The 20,043-nt window shown below is 38.0% G+C and overlaps 2 protein-coding genes across 3 annotated transcripts; one reads left to right on the forward strand and one right to left on the reverse strand.

Moving 5' to 3' along the window:
- The first annotated feature begins 5,146 nt into the window (after window positions 1-5,146).
- LOC121758829 (GDP-mannose transporter GONST3-like) lies at window positions 5,147-7,227 on the forward strand. The gene is made up of 2 exons (XM_042154241.1): window positions 5,147-5,343; window positions 5,820-7,227. Exon 2 carries the CDS (start codon window positions 5,837-5,839, stop codon window positions 6,944-6,946), a length of 1,110 nt encoding a protein of 369 aa, XP_042010175.1. The 5' UTR covers window positions 5,147-5,343; window positions 5,820-5,836; the 3' UTR covers window positions 6,947-7,227.
- A 486-nt stretch (window positions 7,228-7,713) lies between these two features.
- LOC121758832 (bifunctional nuclease 2-like) lies at window positions 7,714-11,330 on the reverse strand. 2 transcript variants are annotated; one of them, XM_042154245.1, is made up of 11 exons: window positions 11,098-11,330; window positions 10,268-10,564; window positions 9,836-10,006; window positions 9,695-9,744; window positions 9,555-9,611; window positions 9,416-9,481; window positions 9,220-9,294; window positions 8,849-8,967; window positions 8,330-8,421; window positions 8,001-8,087; window positions 7,714-7,926 (listed from the first exon to the last, which is right to left on the reverse strand). In XM_042154245.1, the coding sequence occupies exons 2-10, from the start codon at window positions 10,554-10,556 to the stop codon at window positions 8,035-8,037; spliced, it is 972 nt and encodes a 323-aa protein (XP_042010179.1). In that variant the 5' UTR covers window positions 10,557-10,564; window positions 11,098-11,330; the 3' UTR covers window positions 7,714-7,926; window positions 8,001-8,034. The 2 variants fall into 2 exon arrangements, with proteins under 2 accessions (XP_042010179.1, XP_042010178.1); XM_042154244.1 differs by having other exon boundaries at window positions 7,714-8,087.
- Window positions 11,331-20,043: the final 8,713 nt, after the last annotated feature.

Genomic DNA, 20,043 nt, shown 5'->3' on the forward strand with positions numbered 1-20,043 from the left:
TGCTATTTTGAAATGTTCGCGATTTAAAATCTTATATCCTTTTTTACATTATTCAATTAAATCATTACATCCATTATATTTTATTATAAAACTACATAAAATTAGAATTTATATTCTATTAACTCATTTTTTCATTTTTCTTCATATCAAATAAAAATGAGATTATAAATGGCACTTGAGAGTATTACTCTTTGTTCTTGCCTATATGAGGTATTTTTATTTAGGCATGTGAATTTAGTTGATGGAAGTACATTTTAAACATAAAGTATAAGAAAAAAAATAGAATAAATTAATGGAGAGGATAAATAGGAAAGATAAAAATTTGATGAATTGAGAGCACTTCAAATAATCTTAACACTCTCTCAAGCTTAGAGCATCCCCGTCATGCTATTGCCAAAGAACATGGATGTGTGCCCGGACCCACTTTTATTAATTTTTTACTCATTGCTCTTCTCCAAGAGCACAACAACCACATTTATTCTCTTCCGCAAAGACATGCTCAAGGGTTCCACCATTTCATTATTTAATTTAAATACTTCAATTACTAAAAACATTTCTACAATATAAAAATACATTAAAAATACTTGAACTACTATTACAAATTTAAAAAATATAAAAATTACATAATTAAATCCTAAAAAATAAAAAGTACATAATTAAAATCCTAAAAAATAAAAAATACATAATTAAAATCCTACAAATTAAAAATTACATAATTAAATGCTAAAAATACCCTCGTGGAAGACTAGTTCTCCGACCCTATCCCCAATGTTTGTCGGAGACCTCGTATCATTGCCTGATGCGCTTCAAGTTGCTCGGGAGACATGTGAGACGTCTCGGCCATATTGAGTTGAGCCAAGAGGGTCTAAATGAGTTGGTGGGGGGTTGAAGTGGCACAAAGGGAGCTGGAGCAGGAGCGGCGCGACGGAGGTTGGCCGTCGCCTGTTTCCTTTCTTGCGGCCGGCGTTGGGAACTGCTCGGGCCGGCGTCGGGGCTACCCAAGTTAGCTCCGGCAAGCTGGCTAGCCACCTCATCCTCGCCGGCTTCGGATAGGGATACCGACCTCGACTATTTGCTGGAGGAGGATGATACGCCTCCCTTATACTTCGGATGCACACGCACCTCATGCCAAGCGCTGAGGTACTTGAATGGTTTGTAATGTTGGTATTTGTAGGTTGCCATGGTGGCACTAATGACGTCGAGCTCGCTCATGCCGCTCCCCGCCGACCGCTCTTCCTGGAGGTAATACCCCTGGAACTTTTGGATTTCTTCGTTGGCTCTAAAGATGGCATTGCGCACCATACCCTCATTGCGCTCGATGATTCCATCTGGTCGGTTTTCATTGTACCAACGAGAGACGCGCTACCAAAACCTATCCCCGCTTTAGTTTGTGCCAACCTCCGGATCTTCGGAAATTGCCAAATAGGCTTTGAATAACTGATCCATCTCCGCCAGAGTGTACGGGGTGCGGACGTGAGTGTCACCGCCACGACCCTGAACACGAACACCACGAGGAGTATGAGTAGGAGTTGGAGGAGTTTGAGTGCCGCCGCTCCCTCCCGATCTGGGTTCGGGTGCCCACCCGTATCGCCTATCGGGGGCATCTTGGTCGTCCACCAGGTAAGGCCGGTAGACACCCGGAATTTGAGAACTTTGGGTTTGAGGAGGAGCCGATAATTATGTTTCTGGGCTAGGGAATGGTTGTGAGCCGAACCATTCGTGGTTCCAACCGCGGGAGTCGGAGGGGTGATTGCCGGAGCTGGACATTTTTTTTGTAAGATTGAGAATTGATGAGAGAATTTAGATGAGAATTGTATAGTGTGGTGTGAAATTTTGTGTGTGGAAAGGAGGATATTTATAGATGAAAATGTGAATTTTGGGGGAAAAATTGAAATATAAATTAAATGTGGTGAGAAAACGGATATAATTTATTGGGAAGTGAGAAAATATAATTTTTTTAATTTAAAAATGATTTTTTTAAATTAAATTCGAATTAAAAAAAAATGAAAATGCCAACGGCATAGCCGTTGGCCAATCCCGTCGCGCCACGTCGGTCTGCTCAGCGGCACGGACGTGCTCGATGAATCGAGCAGCGCCGTGTCAGTGGCAAGAGCACAGCGGCGGACAACACAAAGCCGCGCTAGCGGCACGGACGTCGTCGTTCCGGTAAAGCACTGATGCAGATGCTCTTACGAGACTCTACCGTATGCTGTTAATTAAGTGCTTGGCGTTCAATATTCTCCACCATCGCAACGTATTTACGAATAATTCCATATAAATTAAAAACATACAATTTCATTAGTTAAAATAGTATGGTGTGAATAACCATTTCCGAACTAAATTAACATTCTATTAGGGCATCAGCAGTGGGGCGCCCTAAGGCGCGCCCTATGGCGCGCCACGTCATCAGTTTTATCCTCCTACCTCCCCACCTGCAGTGGGGCGCCCTAAGGCGCGCCCTATGGCGCGCCACATCATCATTTTTTTAATATTTACAAAATACACACGAATTTAAAAAAACTAATAAATTAAAATACGAATTTCAAAAACTTCATTTCATTTAATAAAAATTAATACATTACAATGCGAATTAAAAAAAACGCAAACTCAGCGACGGCGGTTACGAGCCCTCACTTCTTCAATCATGTCGCTCATTAGCTGCGCATAGGGATGTCAATGTAACTCGTAACCCGTGGGCTGGCCCGAATAGCCTGCCAAATTTATATGGTTAGGGTTGGAAATTTCTAGCCCGATAAAATCAAAACCCGATTAGTCCGCACCCGATTAACCCGCAACCCATTAGGGCCAGACCCGAAAACCCGACGGGCTGGCCCGAAAACCTGATAAAATTTCTATTATTCTATTTTTTTACTCCTAATTCGACATTTCATTGATTAATTTTAACTAAAAAATAACTTTCAATTTTATATTAAATATACAAATTATATATTGAATTTTTATTAATATAATAATTGATAAATAAATTAAAAACTTCAAATTCACAAAAAAAATATTTAAATTTCTAAAACACGCATTAAAATTCTACGAAATATCTCAAATATTAGTATTTAATCATGTTTATGATTGAGTTTAAGCATATATCTCAAATATATCATAATTAAATGTTTTACATTGTATGAATATTAGTAATTTTAATCATTATTTATTGGATTGATCGCATGTTAATATTATCGGTAGCAACCCGATTAACCCGCTGGGCTAGCCCGAAACCCAAGCTTTTAGGGTTAGGCCTGAGCTTTTATAACCCGAAAGAAATCACAACCCGATTAGCCCGCACCCGATTGACCCGCAACCCGAGTAGGGTTGGCCCGAAACCCGACGGGCAGGCCCGATTGACATCCCTAGCTGCGCATGATCCTGTTAGTTGCGCATTGAGGCCTGTCTAGATAGAACCTCATTGAAGCCTAACGGTAACCCTCTATCGGGTGTCTCGGTCGACGTGCCGGACGAGCTAGATGCACGGTCATCTTCATTCCACTCGGTGATGCTTCCGCTTTCATTCTCGACTATCATGTTGTGCATGATTATGCACGCATATATGACATCGGCGATGACTTCCTTGTACCAGGAACGAGCCGGCCCTTTCACAATTGCCCACCGTGATTGGAGCACACCAAATGCCCGCTCGACATCCTTCCGCGCCGACTCCTGCTTTTGCGCAAATAAAACCCTCTTCTCACCAATTGGGCAGCTGATCGTCTCTAGGAAAACTGGCCACCGTGGGTAGATGCCATCGGCTAAGTAGTACCCCATATGGTATTGGCGTCTGTTGGCAGTGAACTCGATGGCCGGGCCGTTGCCGTTACATTGCTCGGTGAAGAGGGTGGACGAGTTGAGGACGTTAATGTCGTTGTTCGACCCGGCTACGCCGAAGTAAGCATGCCAGATCCAGAGTCGATGGTCAGCGACGGCTTCGAGGATCATCGTCGGGTGGCTGCCCTTGTATCCACTTGTGAATTGGTCTCTCCACGCCGTCAGACAATTCTTCCACTGCCAGTGCATACAGTCGATGTTCCCGAGCATCCCAGGAAACCCGTGCGCCATCTCGTGCATCTGCATCAGACCCTGGCAATCAGTGGCAGTCGGCTTGCGCAAATATGTGTCGCCATAGACCTGTACTATTCCCCGACAAAAGCGCTTCAGACACTCGCGGCCTGTAGAATCCCCGCAGTGGAGGTACTCGTCAAAAAGGTCCGCCGTGGTGCCGTATGCCAACTGACGAATAGCAGTCGTGCACTTTTGCAATGGTGTAAGGCCGGGTTTGCCGATGCCGTCCTCCCGAAACGTGAAGTATTCATCACGTGAAGACAATGTCCGAACAACGCTGAGAAAAAGGTACCGCGACATTCTAAACCGGCGGCGGAAAACAGTCGGGCCCCATCGTGGTTGATCGGCAAAATAGTCTTCAACCAGACGTCTGTGAGCTTCCGGGTGGTCGCGTCGGACATACTTCCTATGTCGAATAGGCCTATGGACTTGCTCAGCCGCCGCTGCCGCTGCCGCCGCCTCCTCCTCCTCGCGCTGCATTGCCGCATAGCATGCCGCCATGGCCTCTTCAACGGCTGCATCTAATGCTTCTGACGTCGAACTACCAGACTCAGACGAACTAGAACTATTGGTGTCGTCGCTGAGATTTATTTTGGTTGGATGTTGAGAGAGAATATGTAAAGAGATAGTCGATATGTTCGTATGTACAAATGAATGAGAAACGAGATTTAAATAGAAAATAAAAAACGCGTGCCATCGTCCGCGACCATCGTCCGCGTAGCCCACAGTGGGGCGGACGATGGCGCGGCCGATGACCTATCGTCCGCGGCCATCGTCCGCGTAGGCCGCAATGGGGCGGACGATGGACATCGTCCGCGCTATACTCCGCGCCCTTAGTATAGGGTACGACGATCGTCCGCGGCCTATGTCACGCACCCGCAATGGGGCGGACGATGGCGGGCGCGGACGATGCGCGCCATCGGGCGTGCCATCGTCCGCCCCATTGCGGATGGCCTTACAGCTTTATCTGACGATTCTGGCCATCTTCCACCTAAAAATATAAAAATTGCTTAGAATAAAAAAATTAATTTTGTAACGTAATGGCTTCACTGAACATAATTTTACACTAGAATTAAATTAAATCCGACCTCAAAGGAAATAAATAAATAAATTAATAAATAAACTCTACCACCGCCGACGCATCAGCCCCCTCTTCTTCCATATCCTCGGCCGACCGACCAGCACGTCGGCTCCCCCGCCGCTTCAGCCGTGGACTATTGCTCGCCGTATTCTTCTCAGCAACATCCAGAAGCCTTAATTCTATTTGTTCATCAGGTCAATTTTTCTTCACCGATGTTGCATCTTCTTCTCCGGTGGTGATTTTATTATTCCTATTCTTCCTATCTCTGTCCACGAGTTGTTGGATATTTTAGTGCGATCTGCAAGCTTGCTCATTTTTCCTGAATTGGAATTTATGGATCTGGGAATTGGAATTATAAGATTCGTGAGATATTGAAATCTGATTTTAAACTGTTCGATTTTTTTTCATTGAGTAATGCATATAGGTGGAAGCTTTGTTATGGACTGGGAATCAATCTATACATGTATATAAAAGAAACTGGCGAACTGATGGAAATTGTAAATTATAGTACATGTGTTTAGAGCCCAAATCTTAAGTTCCAATGCTTTATCCCATGTGAGTTGAATGCAGTTGAAAAATGAGAAATGCTGCCAAACTGTGTTCAATACAGCATTTAGATACAGATTGGCTTACAATTACACTATTTTTTTTTGTTTTCTTTATTTTTCAGTAGTACATTGAGATGCGATGACTGGTAATGTGGAAAATTCTAAAGAAGGAGGTGCTTCATCTGATGCCAAATCAAGTTGGGGTTGGTGTAGCAGCTTACTCCAGCAAGCATCAGTTTATGGAATTGCAGGTGGTTATTGTCTCTCTGCTTCATTACTATCGATCATCAATAAATGGGCAGTGATGAAGTTCCCATATCCGGGAGCTCTAACTGCATTGCAGTATTTGACAAGTGCTGCTGGAGTTTTAATCTTCGGGCAGCTTAAGTTGCTGGAGCACGACAAGCTCGATCTTGTTACTATGTGGCGGTTTCTGCCTGCTGCATTTATATTCTATCTGTCTTTGTTTACCAACAGCGAGCTCCTGCTTCATGCCAATGTTGATACCTTCATTGTGTTCCGCTCAGTTGTCCCCATATTCGTTGCCATTGGTGAGACCCTCTTCTTGCACCAGCCGTGGCCAGCGCTCAAGACATGGTTTTCCCTCACCACTATCTTTGTTGGGAGTGTGCTCTATGTCATGACCGATTATCAGTTCTCTGTCAAAGCTTATAGCTGGGCTCTGGCTTACTTGGTGAGCATGTCCATAGATTTTGTTTACATCAAGCACGTAGTTATGACAATTGGCCTCAACACATGGGGGCTTGTGCTGTACAACAATCTTGAGGCTTTGATGCTGTTTCCTGTGGAGCTGCTCATAATGGGAGAACTGAAGAAGATAGAGCATGAGATCACAGATGAGTCAGACTGGTATTCGTTCGGGGTGGTCTTGCCCGTAGGGCTTTCGTGCCTATTTGGCTTGGCGATCTCCTTCTTTGGCTTCTCCTGCCGCAAAGCAATCTCAGCTACAGGATTCACTGTTCTTGGCATTGTCAACAAACTGCTGACAGTGGTGATAAATCTCATCATCTGGGATAAGCATTCAACTCTTGTGGGAACTATCGGCCTCTTGATTTGCATGGGTGGCGGCATAATGTACCAACGCTCGACTAGTGGTAAACCTAAACCTGCAAAAGAAGGAGCTCAGCAGATTGATGAGGAACAGCAGAAGCTACTTGAATTGCAAAATATTGCTGAGAATGGTGAGGGTGGAGGAGCAGTTACACAAGTAGGAGATGGGAAATCATAGATCATTCATATTAATGCCCATTTTACTCATTACAAGTATTGTCTTCCTATTTTCCTGTTTTATGTTGGTCCAGGAGACTTTGGGGAGATGCTACTTATTGGAGAAATATAGCTGTTAAAATAGGAGTTCTGCACAAACACCCACGGCTCCAAGGAAAGTGGAGGCTACCTACATTTTTTATATATTCCATTTTTTTGTATTGTAGTATTATCTTGCTGTATTCTGATTACAAGATGGTTGTATGGAAATGTCACATGACAACAAGTTGAGTATTTTTCTCTCTTTCTCTGCGTTCTAAAAGAAACATCAAGTTGTTTTGAGAACCTTTTCCTAAATGGGGTTTCTGTTACATCATTGGAAATAATCAAATAAACACTGGAATTGATCTTCACTGTTGAATATTTGAGCTTTCATTTACAATTCATTGAATTGAAGACGAGTCCGGAAGCATCGGACAAGCTGGTTCGGCACTGACAAGTAATGAGCCCTGATAGGGCGAAACCAGTTGTTGCCTCGGATGGCTCCATGACAACAATGCTCAAGAAGACAATGAAGCACAATTTATTGGTAACACTTCCTCCCCGACCCAGATGGCTACGATGCAGACGTTTCTACCCGTTGATTTAGTTGTCGTCATTAACAAATCAAAAACAAGTCTCGAAAATGCTTCACACTTTTACCTACGTACATTTTTTGTCCTATGATGCTTTTGTTTTGATAAGAATCGAAAATGGTAACGATACTATAATTTGCAACTAAAAAAGAAGTGATACAATTCCAATCTCGTAACTTAGTCATATCACCATTCATCAAATGCAAGATCTGTTGAAAGATTCAGCATTAAATACATATAGTTTATCTATACATATCACATATGTATATACAAGCTTTAGCATGGCATGGCCGCCATTTTACAGATTATTTACTAAAATTACTGATACTGATTCTTATGTACAAAGGCATCCATCTCCATGCAGCGCCTCAAACATGAAGAACAAAGAATTACTTCTTCCCAGTAACATAGAAACCACTAAATAACTCCACAAACACATACCTAAAGTCGACCACAATGCAGCACGGCTCAGATGTTATGTCCAATTCCTCTTGGAACGAAGCCGTGTGAGCTTGTCCCTGCATAAAGCTGTCACAAAGAGTTGGGATGAGAAGTTGATCATTAACAAAAATTGTACTATTTGAAGTACGTAATATAATATGCCCACGACTATAATACACCATTCCAGTGATGCTACCCAATGATATGTTCGTTCCAACAGCGCATGTAGAAAAGTGTGCTCTAGTCACCACTCATCAAGTTTTCGGGGGAAAGACTAACTACATAATAACAGTCACCAGATTTAACACTTGCGATACTGAAAATAATACCTGCATCTCTATAACGTTCCTCAACTGCGGCAATCAGCATGTTCCTTACCAAGTCGAACTCCTTTGTTTCCATGCATGGTTGGCCAGTAGGTCTGGATCAATGATAACACATTCGGATCTTAAAAATCATTTTTTCTCTACATCGATGACTCATATATGATTACATCAGATCGTATGCATGACTACCCATTTCACACTCCAAATGACAACAGTCATTCAGAAGAAATTAAATTCGTTATTGCCGGTCCCTAAATTGATACTTCCTCCGTGCCACCCAAGATGTCCACATTCTTGAGTGGCACGAGATTTTAGGGGGAGGTGTTATGTGGAGTAAGTAGAGAGAAAAATGTAGTTGAATATTTTAATGAGGAGAGAGTGATTTATTTTCAAATATAGAAAGTGGACATCATGAGTGGGAGTCGGACAAACTAAAAAGGAAAGGTGGACATCTTGAGTGGGACGGAGGGGGTAGTTCTTATCAAATTTTGCAGGATAAAAATCTTATAGGATATCCATTACCTGTCCAGTTCAGTAAACAGAGGGCCATCCGAAGAGGGACTCTGCACCATCAACTTTGCAGACTCGACAACCCTCATGCCATCACTGTACGCCAGAAACTTGTTTATTTGTATTGGCACCTGAGAACCACATCATTTCAAATTTCAAAACCCTGAAGGCATAACTCATTGCATAATCCATCTCTTTTAGTGTAATTAAAATTTTCACATTTATTGCCTCTATAAACTTAACATGTTTTACGTGAAACTGGCAGAATTTATAATGGCTCTTTTACAAGTCACAAACTTGAAATGGTGTATAATCTGTATATCATAAGAAGGTCATATGCTGTAACATCAGCTCTGATCTTGGCAATGGCTCTAGATTATTACCTTGCATCTTACTGCGATGTTAATGGCATCGGATGGCCGCAGGTCAAAGCTAATAGATTCTGCTTCACCACCCAACTTCAATTGACAGAGAAAAGTTGTCAGTGGACAATCATGAATAACAATGATCATTATTTCATCAACGAGTTCACCCATGTTATACATTTGCTTAAGTCTTACAAAAACAGGATGCACTTACTTTGACAAGGTGTAGCTCAGCAAAATATGCTTCATGCACCCTTTTGGTGACACGAACAAGTTTCACCTACAAATAAATAGACAGATTATTTGAAAAACTGAAGCATTGGTATAGAAGAAAGTGTGTATCAGAAACTCACTGTATAGCCCATCTTATCGATCATATCATTCACAACTTGGTACATGGTAGGCCTAGCCTGAATACATTGAAAGAATAAAATATTTTAACAAAAATTCATTAACACCAATAAATGAATTGGAATAGGCAAAAATGGCTTACTATTTGGACATTGCGCACAGCTGCCATAAGAAGCACGCTTGGCATCTCCACTGCAGAAAGGACAGAAGAGCAAGAATAAGGACATAAAAGATTAACCAAGTTCAGGTCTATCAGAAAATTGAGATAATATCATGCACATACAAACAATTATTGGAAGAAGAAGCCCTGTCCCATCTTCCATCTTCAGTACAATTGCAGGATGTGGAGCATAATCTGGCAGATGACCTCCCAGAGGATTGTTATGGACACATTTCAGCTGCCTGCCATCTCTCATCTTGATCATGAAACCATCTTGGCCACTTCGCACCTCAACTATATCAAACAATCAACATACACAGCGAGTTATAATCTTTCATGTGTGCATTAAGTTATAGCCTCCTTATGAGAAACAAACCCACCACAAGTTCATACTAGAAGAATGATCATCATATTAAAATTCGATGTTAGATAGTTGAATCAATGTTAACAAAAACATCACTGCTAGCTTACAGTTTCATGTGCAACATCACCAACCAGTCCATTCATGAATCATGCCCTATGCACCAGAAAACTTAGCATGACAATACTACTTACCAGCTTCAACCACACTTGAATTCACATAATCAGCGTCGTTCTCACTGGAATTCCCGGCCATGCTACCATTCCCATTTGATGATGAACTGAAGCTACAGTGTGTTGTTCTGCACTTCCTCGAATACTTCCAGTAACCCGCATTACCCCTGCTGTAGCCAAGCCCTCTGAGCCCCAAGAATCCACTTTTAATTAGTTTAGCTTTCAGTAAGGGTGAATTAACCGTCACTGAAGGTCGTGTTTGCTTTGCTCGGACTACAGGGCTAACAACTGGGCCTTGTAGAGAAGCCATCGTAATTTCTTCACAAAGCATAAGAAATAATTAAATTAAAACATAAGCACAATATGTGAATCTAATGAGAATCAAAGCTATATAATACTACTCCATAAACAACTTCCAGTGATTCTAGACAGTTTTTACTACAATTTAGAATTATTTTATTAATTCCCCAAATAAGCACATTTCAGGGAGAATAATCATTTGCGCCTGAAAAACAAATCCAAACCATACACAATTAATTACGGGATCATATATGATGACTTAACAATTTTACCTCAAATCGCTATGACAAAATATCAGCAGCACAAACTACAAAAATTCAGAACACACAACAAAAGCAAAATCTTCCCTTTTTCACTATCATTAAATTAAAAACGTCATCCAATACCGAATTAAGCCCAGAAAGTTTTATCAAGTCAAAAGACATAAATTATTTTGACATGTTAATCAATCATAAGGCAACTTTTTAGTGCTCACTTTCTCTCACTATCAGAAAATTATTGACCCAGAAATCAATTATTCGATGAAATAGCCAAATTCCCTATGATCACACCTGAAAAAACCACCGATTCTTCTTAAAAAACTGGATTAGTTATTAGGAGCAGAAACCCAGAAAATAGGGTGCTGAATCCCCGTAAATTTCCAATCCTGAATCAGAATTGGAGAAACATATTGATTTGAAGAGCCATAATGGGATTGGAGAGTAATGGATAGGTAACAACCGACAAGAAGTCTGGATAATCGAAAAGGATCAAATTGTGTGAGAGAGAGAAAAAAAAAAGGGTTCTTCCTTTTCATAAATAAAGAGATTATATATAGTGTTCACGATTAGTGGAGTTTGCGATATTTTGCAAAAGTAAACGTTCTGTTTGGATTGGGGTAATCGTACAAACGGTTCCAAAATAATATATTCCTTTAAATATTTTAAACACGGTTACTTAGTTTATAATTTATCCAACTTATCATCATAATAAACGAATAATTAGAGATTTAATATAATTAATCACTCTAAAAAATAAAGTCAATATCAATTCTTCCAGCAATTGATCGTTGTTTAAAAAAATTCGGTCTCTCAATATACTCTATTATTTGTTGTATTCTTTATAGAACACGGTACAAAATAAGTTCATATTTCATCTAAAATGACTAATTTAAGCTTCAAACAATCAATATTTAATTTTTACAAAAAAGATTCAATATCTTTTTAGCTGTATTATCCATTGTTACATGAGAAAGCTTCAACAATAAAATGTAATTCGCTAATTTGATGATGAAGAGTGGTGATTTTTTTTATCTGTGTTTTTCATTTTTGTGAGTAATATAAATAACTGTGTTTGAAATAATTAATGGAAAGTTTTAATTTAAAACTTTTTGTATAAATTTGAAACATTGATGAAACTTTTTGTATGTATAATGTAATTGGAAATAACGGTGTTAGTAGTGATTTAACGGAATGTATTATTTTGGAACACTAAGTAAACTTTTTGTATGAAATATATAAACTTAATACTTTTTGTACTAAATTGAAACAAAGATAAAACATTTTGTATGAAACATGTAATTACCCCGTTTGGATTCGGATAGACATTTTCAAGAGCGACATTTTTGTTACTCTCCCACCGATTTTTTGGTAATTTGCTTCTCCGTATTTGAATACATTTATTTTCTAAAAATTGTCATCAACTAGCTATAATACTGATTAAATATTCAAATTATTGAGGTCTTACAAAATGGGTTGGATGATAAATTCTATATAGCACCCCGGAAAATTGTGACTTTTTTTTTATTTGATGACTTATTTTTTTTAATTAATGTGAATGTTAAATGAGAATTTCTTTTGTGGAAATTGAGTTTCTATGTGTTTGAGTTAATTATGTGAAATTAGTTGTTGTGAGTTATGTGAGTTAATGTGATTAAGCTTCCAATGTATGAATTAAATTAAATGGGATAATGCATAATCATTCTAGCCATTTTATTTGAAATTTTCGGCCCTCATATTTATTGGAAATAATACTTTCTTTCTTGGATTTAATTAATTGCTTTGGGATATTTATCCAAATTAAATCCAAACCAAATTATCCTTATGCTATTCTACATGATTTTCGACCCCTTGGCCACCCCTTGAGATTTTCGAAATCTCCTATTAATTAGGAGAGGGAATTATTTTTGTAGATTTAAATGGTATCTTGTTTATCTCTTTCCTTGAATTAAAGTCCAATTAAATCTTATCATATCTTGCCAAATCTCTCCATATCCTATGTTAATTAGGATTTGATTCTTTCTTTCCCTAAAACCTCATAATTTTCGCTCATATGCCTTTCAATTACTTGTGGGATTAATTTATTTGTTACCTATTTTGTGGGAGTCTTTTCCTACAAGAAATTACCAAATTTAAATCTTATTCCTATTTGATTTGAGGATTTAAGTATTTTTCCTTGATTTTTCCAATTATACACGCCCCTTTTTATTTCCCCACTTGGAGATGCTTGGATTATTTTGTTACTTTATTTATGAGATACTCAATGTCTTTTTACCTATTTTGTGAGTATCTTTCTCTCCAAGTAAATACCAAATAAATATCTATGCTAATTAAATAGCAATTTTTGAAAATTACTCCCCCACATACTACACGCCTATTTTCCTTTTAATTGTGGGATTTATTCATTGACCTCTATTTTATTCTTCCACAATTTTAATTGCTTTATTGTGGGATTTATCCTAGACTATAAATTAAAAGAACCCTAACCCTAGCCCTCATATTTTCGCCTCCCTCTTCTCTCCATACCACACGTCTCTCTCTTCCTCTCCTTCTCCACCAATCCTTCACCAATTCCTTGTTCTTGCATCATTGTGGAGTTGGAAATTTAAGATTCAACGAAGAATCACATCATTCGTCATTCCTACCGATTGTTTTTCAAGAGAAAGGTATAATTTGATTCATCTTTCTCCTTCTTACCATTGAATCCATGTTTCTTGATCCCCTAATGCATATAGTGAGTGTAGAAATCGTAGATCTAAAAATTAATCGGTTGGGAAGGATGTTTGCATGAGAAAGTATGTGTATGTGCGTGTATGAATGTGTGTGTGTGAGTTTGTGGATGATTCATTGGTGAATGCTATGTGTAAATAGGAGAACATGGTTGTGATGTCGTTTTTGAAGCGGGAATATGTGTTGAAAGCATGAATATGTATGTGTGGATGAATGATAGACAAACCCTAGTTTGTAAATGTTGAGCATGAAAACTGTGGTGTTCGGACAGTAGGTTCCGACGAGTGTTTGGCTGACCAAACGATCTTATTTTGGCACGAATTTTTACCTGAGTGAAATTTTAAGTGTCTTCTATGTTGTGTCAAAATATCAGCCTCTTTTGACGAAAGATGAATTTTTAACGAATTTTTCAATTGAACTGCGCAGTCCTGTCAGAATTTGTATTCTCGTCCAGTGAGTTTCGTTTTTGTTTTTGACCGACTTAAAGATGTGATTTTGGTGTGGATTTTTAACTGGATGAACCTTGATGTGTCTATTGTGTGGTGACCAAATTTTAGCTTCAAATGATATCGGATGGATTTTTAATGATTTTTACAAAACAACTGCGTTGTTCAGTCAGATTCATGTCTTGATTGAAATAGTCTTGTTGGCAAGTTTTGAATGAAATACATGATACATGTGTGAGTAAGAACTTATCCTATGATGTGATTATGCGTTGCACATTGATGTATGCCAAAGGGTTCGTATCGTTTATGATGGTGAACGTTGGGATGGGCAATATGAGAAAACGATGAAAGGAACGATAGGGCATGCATGAGTAATGTGTTGATACAAAACCGATTGTGTTGTATTATGTGGTTATGATGTTGGTAAGGGTTGTCGTTCGTACGTGGGTACGAAGAGCAAGGATTTCAATAAAGTTGTGAACCGTGTTTGTAAGCAATCGAGGTGGGCTTTCTTTACTAAAACTCTTTTACGTTTCAAAATTATGATATTGCAAATATAAGGGTGGTTTAAAGTGTTATGTCATGCCATGATTGTTTTGATGTTGAGATTGTTGCCTGCTGCCTAGTTCGTTTGAGATTGCTCCGTTAGGCTATAGGGCTATGTGTGAAACGAATTCGGGTCTGAGTAGGGCCGCAAACCCTATCAGGCTGTGTACATAGGTGGGATCGGGAGCCATCCTTGCTAGTCGGCTGGTCTCGTGGGCGACTAGTGTGGCCACACTTTCGTCGCGCTATGGTAAGAGGATGTGATTGATTGATTGTGGAGAAAGTGGGGAGATTGTTTTGACTGGTCAGTCTACGAAAATGTTTTGTGATACTCGATGATATTCTTTTCTAAAATGTTAAAACTCTAGTTCACTATGGTATGGATGACATAACTTTTATCAAATATTTTGGCGTGTGTCCACTGAGTATGTCAAGTACTCAGCCCTGCATATGTTTTCTTTATGTGCAGGTTGAGCGGTGATGTTGCGGCGGATGTTGAGTCGAGCCTTAAGAAATTCTGGATGCGTCGTGTCTTCATACATAGGCGTCTCCCTATGACTCTCTAGACACCTTTATTCCGCTGCCTTGTTTCGAATCGTTCTTGATAAAGTCTTTCGTTTTGCTCTACACTACTTTATGACATTAATTACCTTGAGATATTAACCCGCTGCTTAATTATTTAATCGATTAAAACTTTTCTTTTGAAGCTTTGTTTAAGATGTTGTCTTTCATTGTTTTCCCCTTCTTCTTCCCCGCTCCTTAGTCCCTTCCCTAGTCAGGATTTCCTCGTCTTTACTATCCTTAGTAAGGGCAGTCGTGACATTCTATCGCGGAAAAATTTACATGTAACTTTTAGAATTTTTATTAAGAACAAAGATGTTATTTTATGTCAGATAAATCAATTCCTGTCGCATGTAATTTTTAGAAATTTTTATGAAGTATAATTGGAGATAACGATGTTATTTTATGTCGGATAAATCAATTTAAATCTGAACTATACGTGGAATCAATTCAAACCTGAATTATATATGGAAAAATTGACATTGGGAAGGTAAAACATAGGAATGCACAAACCGAATCGAACCGTCGGTGAACCGGCGGTTCACAAATCGGAACCGGCGCGGCAGTTCCGAACCAGCAGACGGTTCGGCGGTTCATGCGGGCCGATTCAGGTTCGAGAATTTCAAGAACCAGAGCCGGTGGTTCAAAACCGTCGGAGGTTCAAATGAAATTTTTTAAAAAAATATTTATTATTTATTATTTATAAAAATTAATTTTTATATTTAAAAATCAATCAATTTTCACATATAAATAAATAAATACAAGAATTTCATAATAGCCCATATTTATTTGTTGGGCCTCTAAATTCTAAAAACCATTCTTGGTTATTTCTATTTTATAGAAACATCCTTGAATATTTAGTGTTTCACTTTCAATGTGGAACAAATATGTTGAAGCATCTTTTCTTATAACTACATGTTTAGCTCATTCATTCATCTTTTTCCAATATGAGATACAAAACTTTCTTTTGTCTTCTACTTTTCTTTATTTTTTTACTATATTTTATTATTCACTAATTTTATCTTTATTTTTGTCATGATTCTTTTTCTAAGACAAATTTATAGATATTAATAATAGCATCAAATAGAATAGTTTAATTAAATTTGAATGTTGCATGTTGCTCATAATTTGTATATTTATATAATGTGGATGTGTTCAAATAATATTTGGATTAAATGTGCTCACTTTTAATAATTCTAAGAAATCATTCTTTGTTGTTTCACTTTTATAGAAACATCCTTGAATATTTTGTGTTTTACTTTCAATATGGGACAAAATATGTTGAATTATTTTCTTTTATAACTATATGTTTAGATCATTCATTCATCTTTTTCCAATGTGAGATACAAAACTGTCTTTTGTTTTCTACTTTTCTTTATTTTATACTACATTTTATTATTCACTAACATTATCTTTATTTTTGTATGAATTTTTTTCTAAGACAAATTTATAGATAATAATAGTATCAACTAGAATAGTTTAGTTTGAATAGTTTAATTAAATTTGAGTGTTGCATGTTGCTCATAATTTGTATATTTATAGAATATGGACGTGTTCAAATAATTGGATTTAAATGTAAGCATGTTGCTTATTTTTCTCAATATATTGATTAAAATGTGAAAAGAACAACAATTAATATAATTTGTATCATAATGATAAAATAGATAACTAAAGAATGATTTGTATAGCGATATAATATAGTTTATATATTTATATATTAGTAGTAGACTAATAGTATGATTTTGTATAATAGCTATTATTCTAATAGATGTAGTATAATTTATATAAATAAAAATATTATTTGTGATTATATTCTTGATTGATAAGAATAAACAATTATTGAGTAATACGATTTGTATATAGATAAATAATCATTCATATAATAGTTATCGCTATATTAATACAATTTGTAATAATTATTCTCTTAATATGTATAATGGTATTTATTAGTTAACATATACTACATAAACTTACACACAAACGAATCGATAATGATAAAGGATTAAAGAATAATACTTTATGTAATAATATTTGTTGTTAAATTATAATTATAATAATAGAAAATAGTCAAGATATAAACAAAGATGATGGAAATCTACCATGTAGTTACAAATAATGACTTTTATCCCACGTTGAAAGAAAGAGCAACACATCCAATAACATGTAGCTATAAAAGAGAATCATCCAATATACTATATTTCAACTCAAAGGCTCAAGTCCAACATTATAAGTTGTGATTTGTAGTCTCGGTCAAATAAAGACTAAAACGATAAAAAAAAAACAAAAAAAAATTGAACCGCCGAACCGGCCCGGAACCGGCGTTTTTGAACCGCCCCATGAACCGCCAATTTTTTGAACCGGAACCGAAACTGCCTAGAAATTTTGAACCGTGAACCGCTGGTTCTGAACCGAAACCGGTAGTTTTTGAACCGTGTGCATGCATAGTAAAACCCATCCCATATGAGATCGCATAAATGAGTGGAGTTGCAAGCAATATATATGGACTATCCCAACTTTATTATTTGAGGTATTTTGGGAAGTTTTCTTATAGCAAAATCGTAAGGGTTTTATCCAAAGCGGACAATATCATATTAATGTGGAATTCAGGTGTGCACCGCCGAACCCTCTCAGTGGTGGTACCAAAGCCCTAGTTCGGGGTTGGGCCTACGTGGATCGGGGTTCGGTTGATTGTTTGCACGTTCTCCGATGTTTCTACATGGTCTCGACTGAGACATGTGTGGTCTTGGTGTTCTCCAATGTTTTTGCATGATCTTAACTGAGACCAATGGTGACTTGAGACATGTGTGGTCAGGGTGTTTTCCGATGTTTCTGCGTGGTCTCGACAAAGACCTGTGGTGACATGAGACATGTGTGGTCTTGGTTAGACCTGCCCAAGGTTTACCGAACCGACGGTTAAAACCGAAACCGTAACCGTCGGTTACAGTTCCGAACCCAAACTGTGAGAATTTACCCGAACCAAAATCGTTGATTTTTGAACCGTGGTTCGGTTCAAGTTCAAAAATTTTTGAACCGAAATCGTACCGAAACCGCCGATTTCGGACAGTTCCAAACCGAAGCCGTGAAAAACCACCGAAAAAGAGTAAAACCAAGCTGGAACCGCAAAAAACCGGCGGTTTGGAACCGTAAAAAGCCACCGGTTCGGAACCGAAACTGAAACCAGCGGTTTTAGAACCGGAACCGTAACCGCGAAACACCCTCACGGTTCGGTTCCGGTTCGGCAATTTCCAAAACGGGAACCGGCGGTTCCGAACCGTAACCGCCGGTTCCGGAACCGTGGGCACCTCTAGTCTTGGTGTTCTCTGATGTTTCTACTGTTAGAGTTTGTATACTAGAAATCATCTTTCGAGTGATTGAATACTGTAAAAACTCTTATTTTATTTTCCAAGGAATAAAACAGATTATTTTTATCATAATGTTGTTATGTTTTACATTTAATGGATGTTTATTACATGTTTAAATGTATAATAACTTAACAAAGTCTAAGTCTTTGTTTTAGTAGACCGGTTGTGGGCTTCGTCCACTTTAAGGTAACACGGTCAGTTCAAAACAAAGAAAAATAAAAATTTCACAACCTAGATAGACTTAGACTACCTATCGTGAAAGGTTGCAATGTCAGTCTGCATATTTCTAAGCCTTACTGAAATAAGATGACCTTGGTGTGGTAGAGCACTGAATTGGATCTAACAACGAGACAAGTTTCTACTAAAAGACGAGGTCTTGATAATTATTTGTTTCTTAATCAATGTATGTTAGCATTGAGCATGCGGTATTGATTATACACTACTTTGACTTGCCAAATGGTGCGGGTTTTTCGCAACCCAATAATCCTGGTATATTGGGTAGTGGTGATTAATATCTAGCGGTGCTAGGATTGCTATTATGTTGAATCGTGCGCGATGTGAGTCTCGTTTGATAACGTCCTCAAGAGGAGCTCGAAATAAGGCTTTATTATTCGGAACCTAGCTAGTTGGAGTTTGATTACTCTATGAATAATAAATATGCGTTTCTTGCTGAGTTCATTCTTGGAATTAATAAGATGTTAATTAATTAAGTCTATAGCAGACACTAATTAATTAATTGATGTTTCTATCTTAAGAGCGAGAAATAAATGACAAACAATGGAATTACTTATAATTTCGGATTTGGATGGAGATTTCAATATTACTTCTGTAGTGGTTGCTCGTAATATTCCAACTAAAAGCTTATATTAAATTGAGGTTCAATTTAATTAGGAAAAAGCAAATTGGGGGAGCCCATATCCAAAACCATCCATAGATCCCTGTCTAGGCCCAATATGTGACTTAATATAAATAAGAGAATAAAGGAGACAGAAAATACATCTAATTATACTCATAATTTTTGTCCTCCTCTCCTACACTGTGAGGGATGTTTTCTCTCCTCCGTGAGATAGGTTTTCCGTCTTCTTTATTTAAGTCCTAGTATTCTGGTGAGATCAGCCCACCCTGATATCAGTTTACAGTCCGGGAACCAGTCAGAAGATCCTTGGTTTAGTATTCAAGATCTTCACGTGGAGAAGACGCTAACTATCTTCGATTCTTTGAATAATCATCAAGGTAAAATAGCTAATCCGTAGAAAAGCATGTTTTAGGTTTCAATTATACTTAAAGCATGATTTATTTGAGTTATGAGCATGATACATGTGATAATTGCGCGAATAGAATTTGTCTAAATAATCTGCTAAATATATCGCTTTCATTATCTGATTTATTCGTAAGCACGCTTCCGCTGCCAACCCCTTCATCTGCACGGTCTCAATTAAGACCAGTGGTGACCTGAGACATGTGTAGTCTTGGTTTGAGGGGAGGCTCATTGGGTTGTAATCACATCCTCGAATAATGGGTAGAATTGCAAGTTATATAAATGAGTTACCTCCATCCTGTCTAAGATGATATACATTTCTTAATTGGCACTGGAT

This window comes from Salvia splendens, chromosome 12 (assembly GCF_004379255.2).
Source record: "Salvia splendens isolate huo1 chromosome 12, SspV2, whole genome shotgun sequence".
Lineage (NCBI taxonomy): Eukaryota > Viridiplantae > Streptophyta > Magnoliopsida > Lamiales > Lamiaceae > Salvia > Salvia splendens.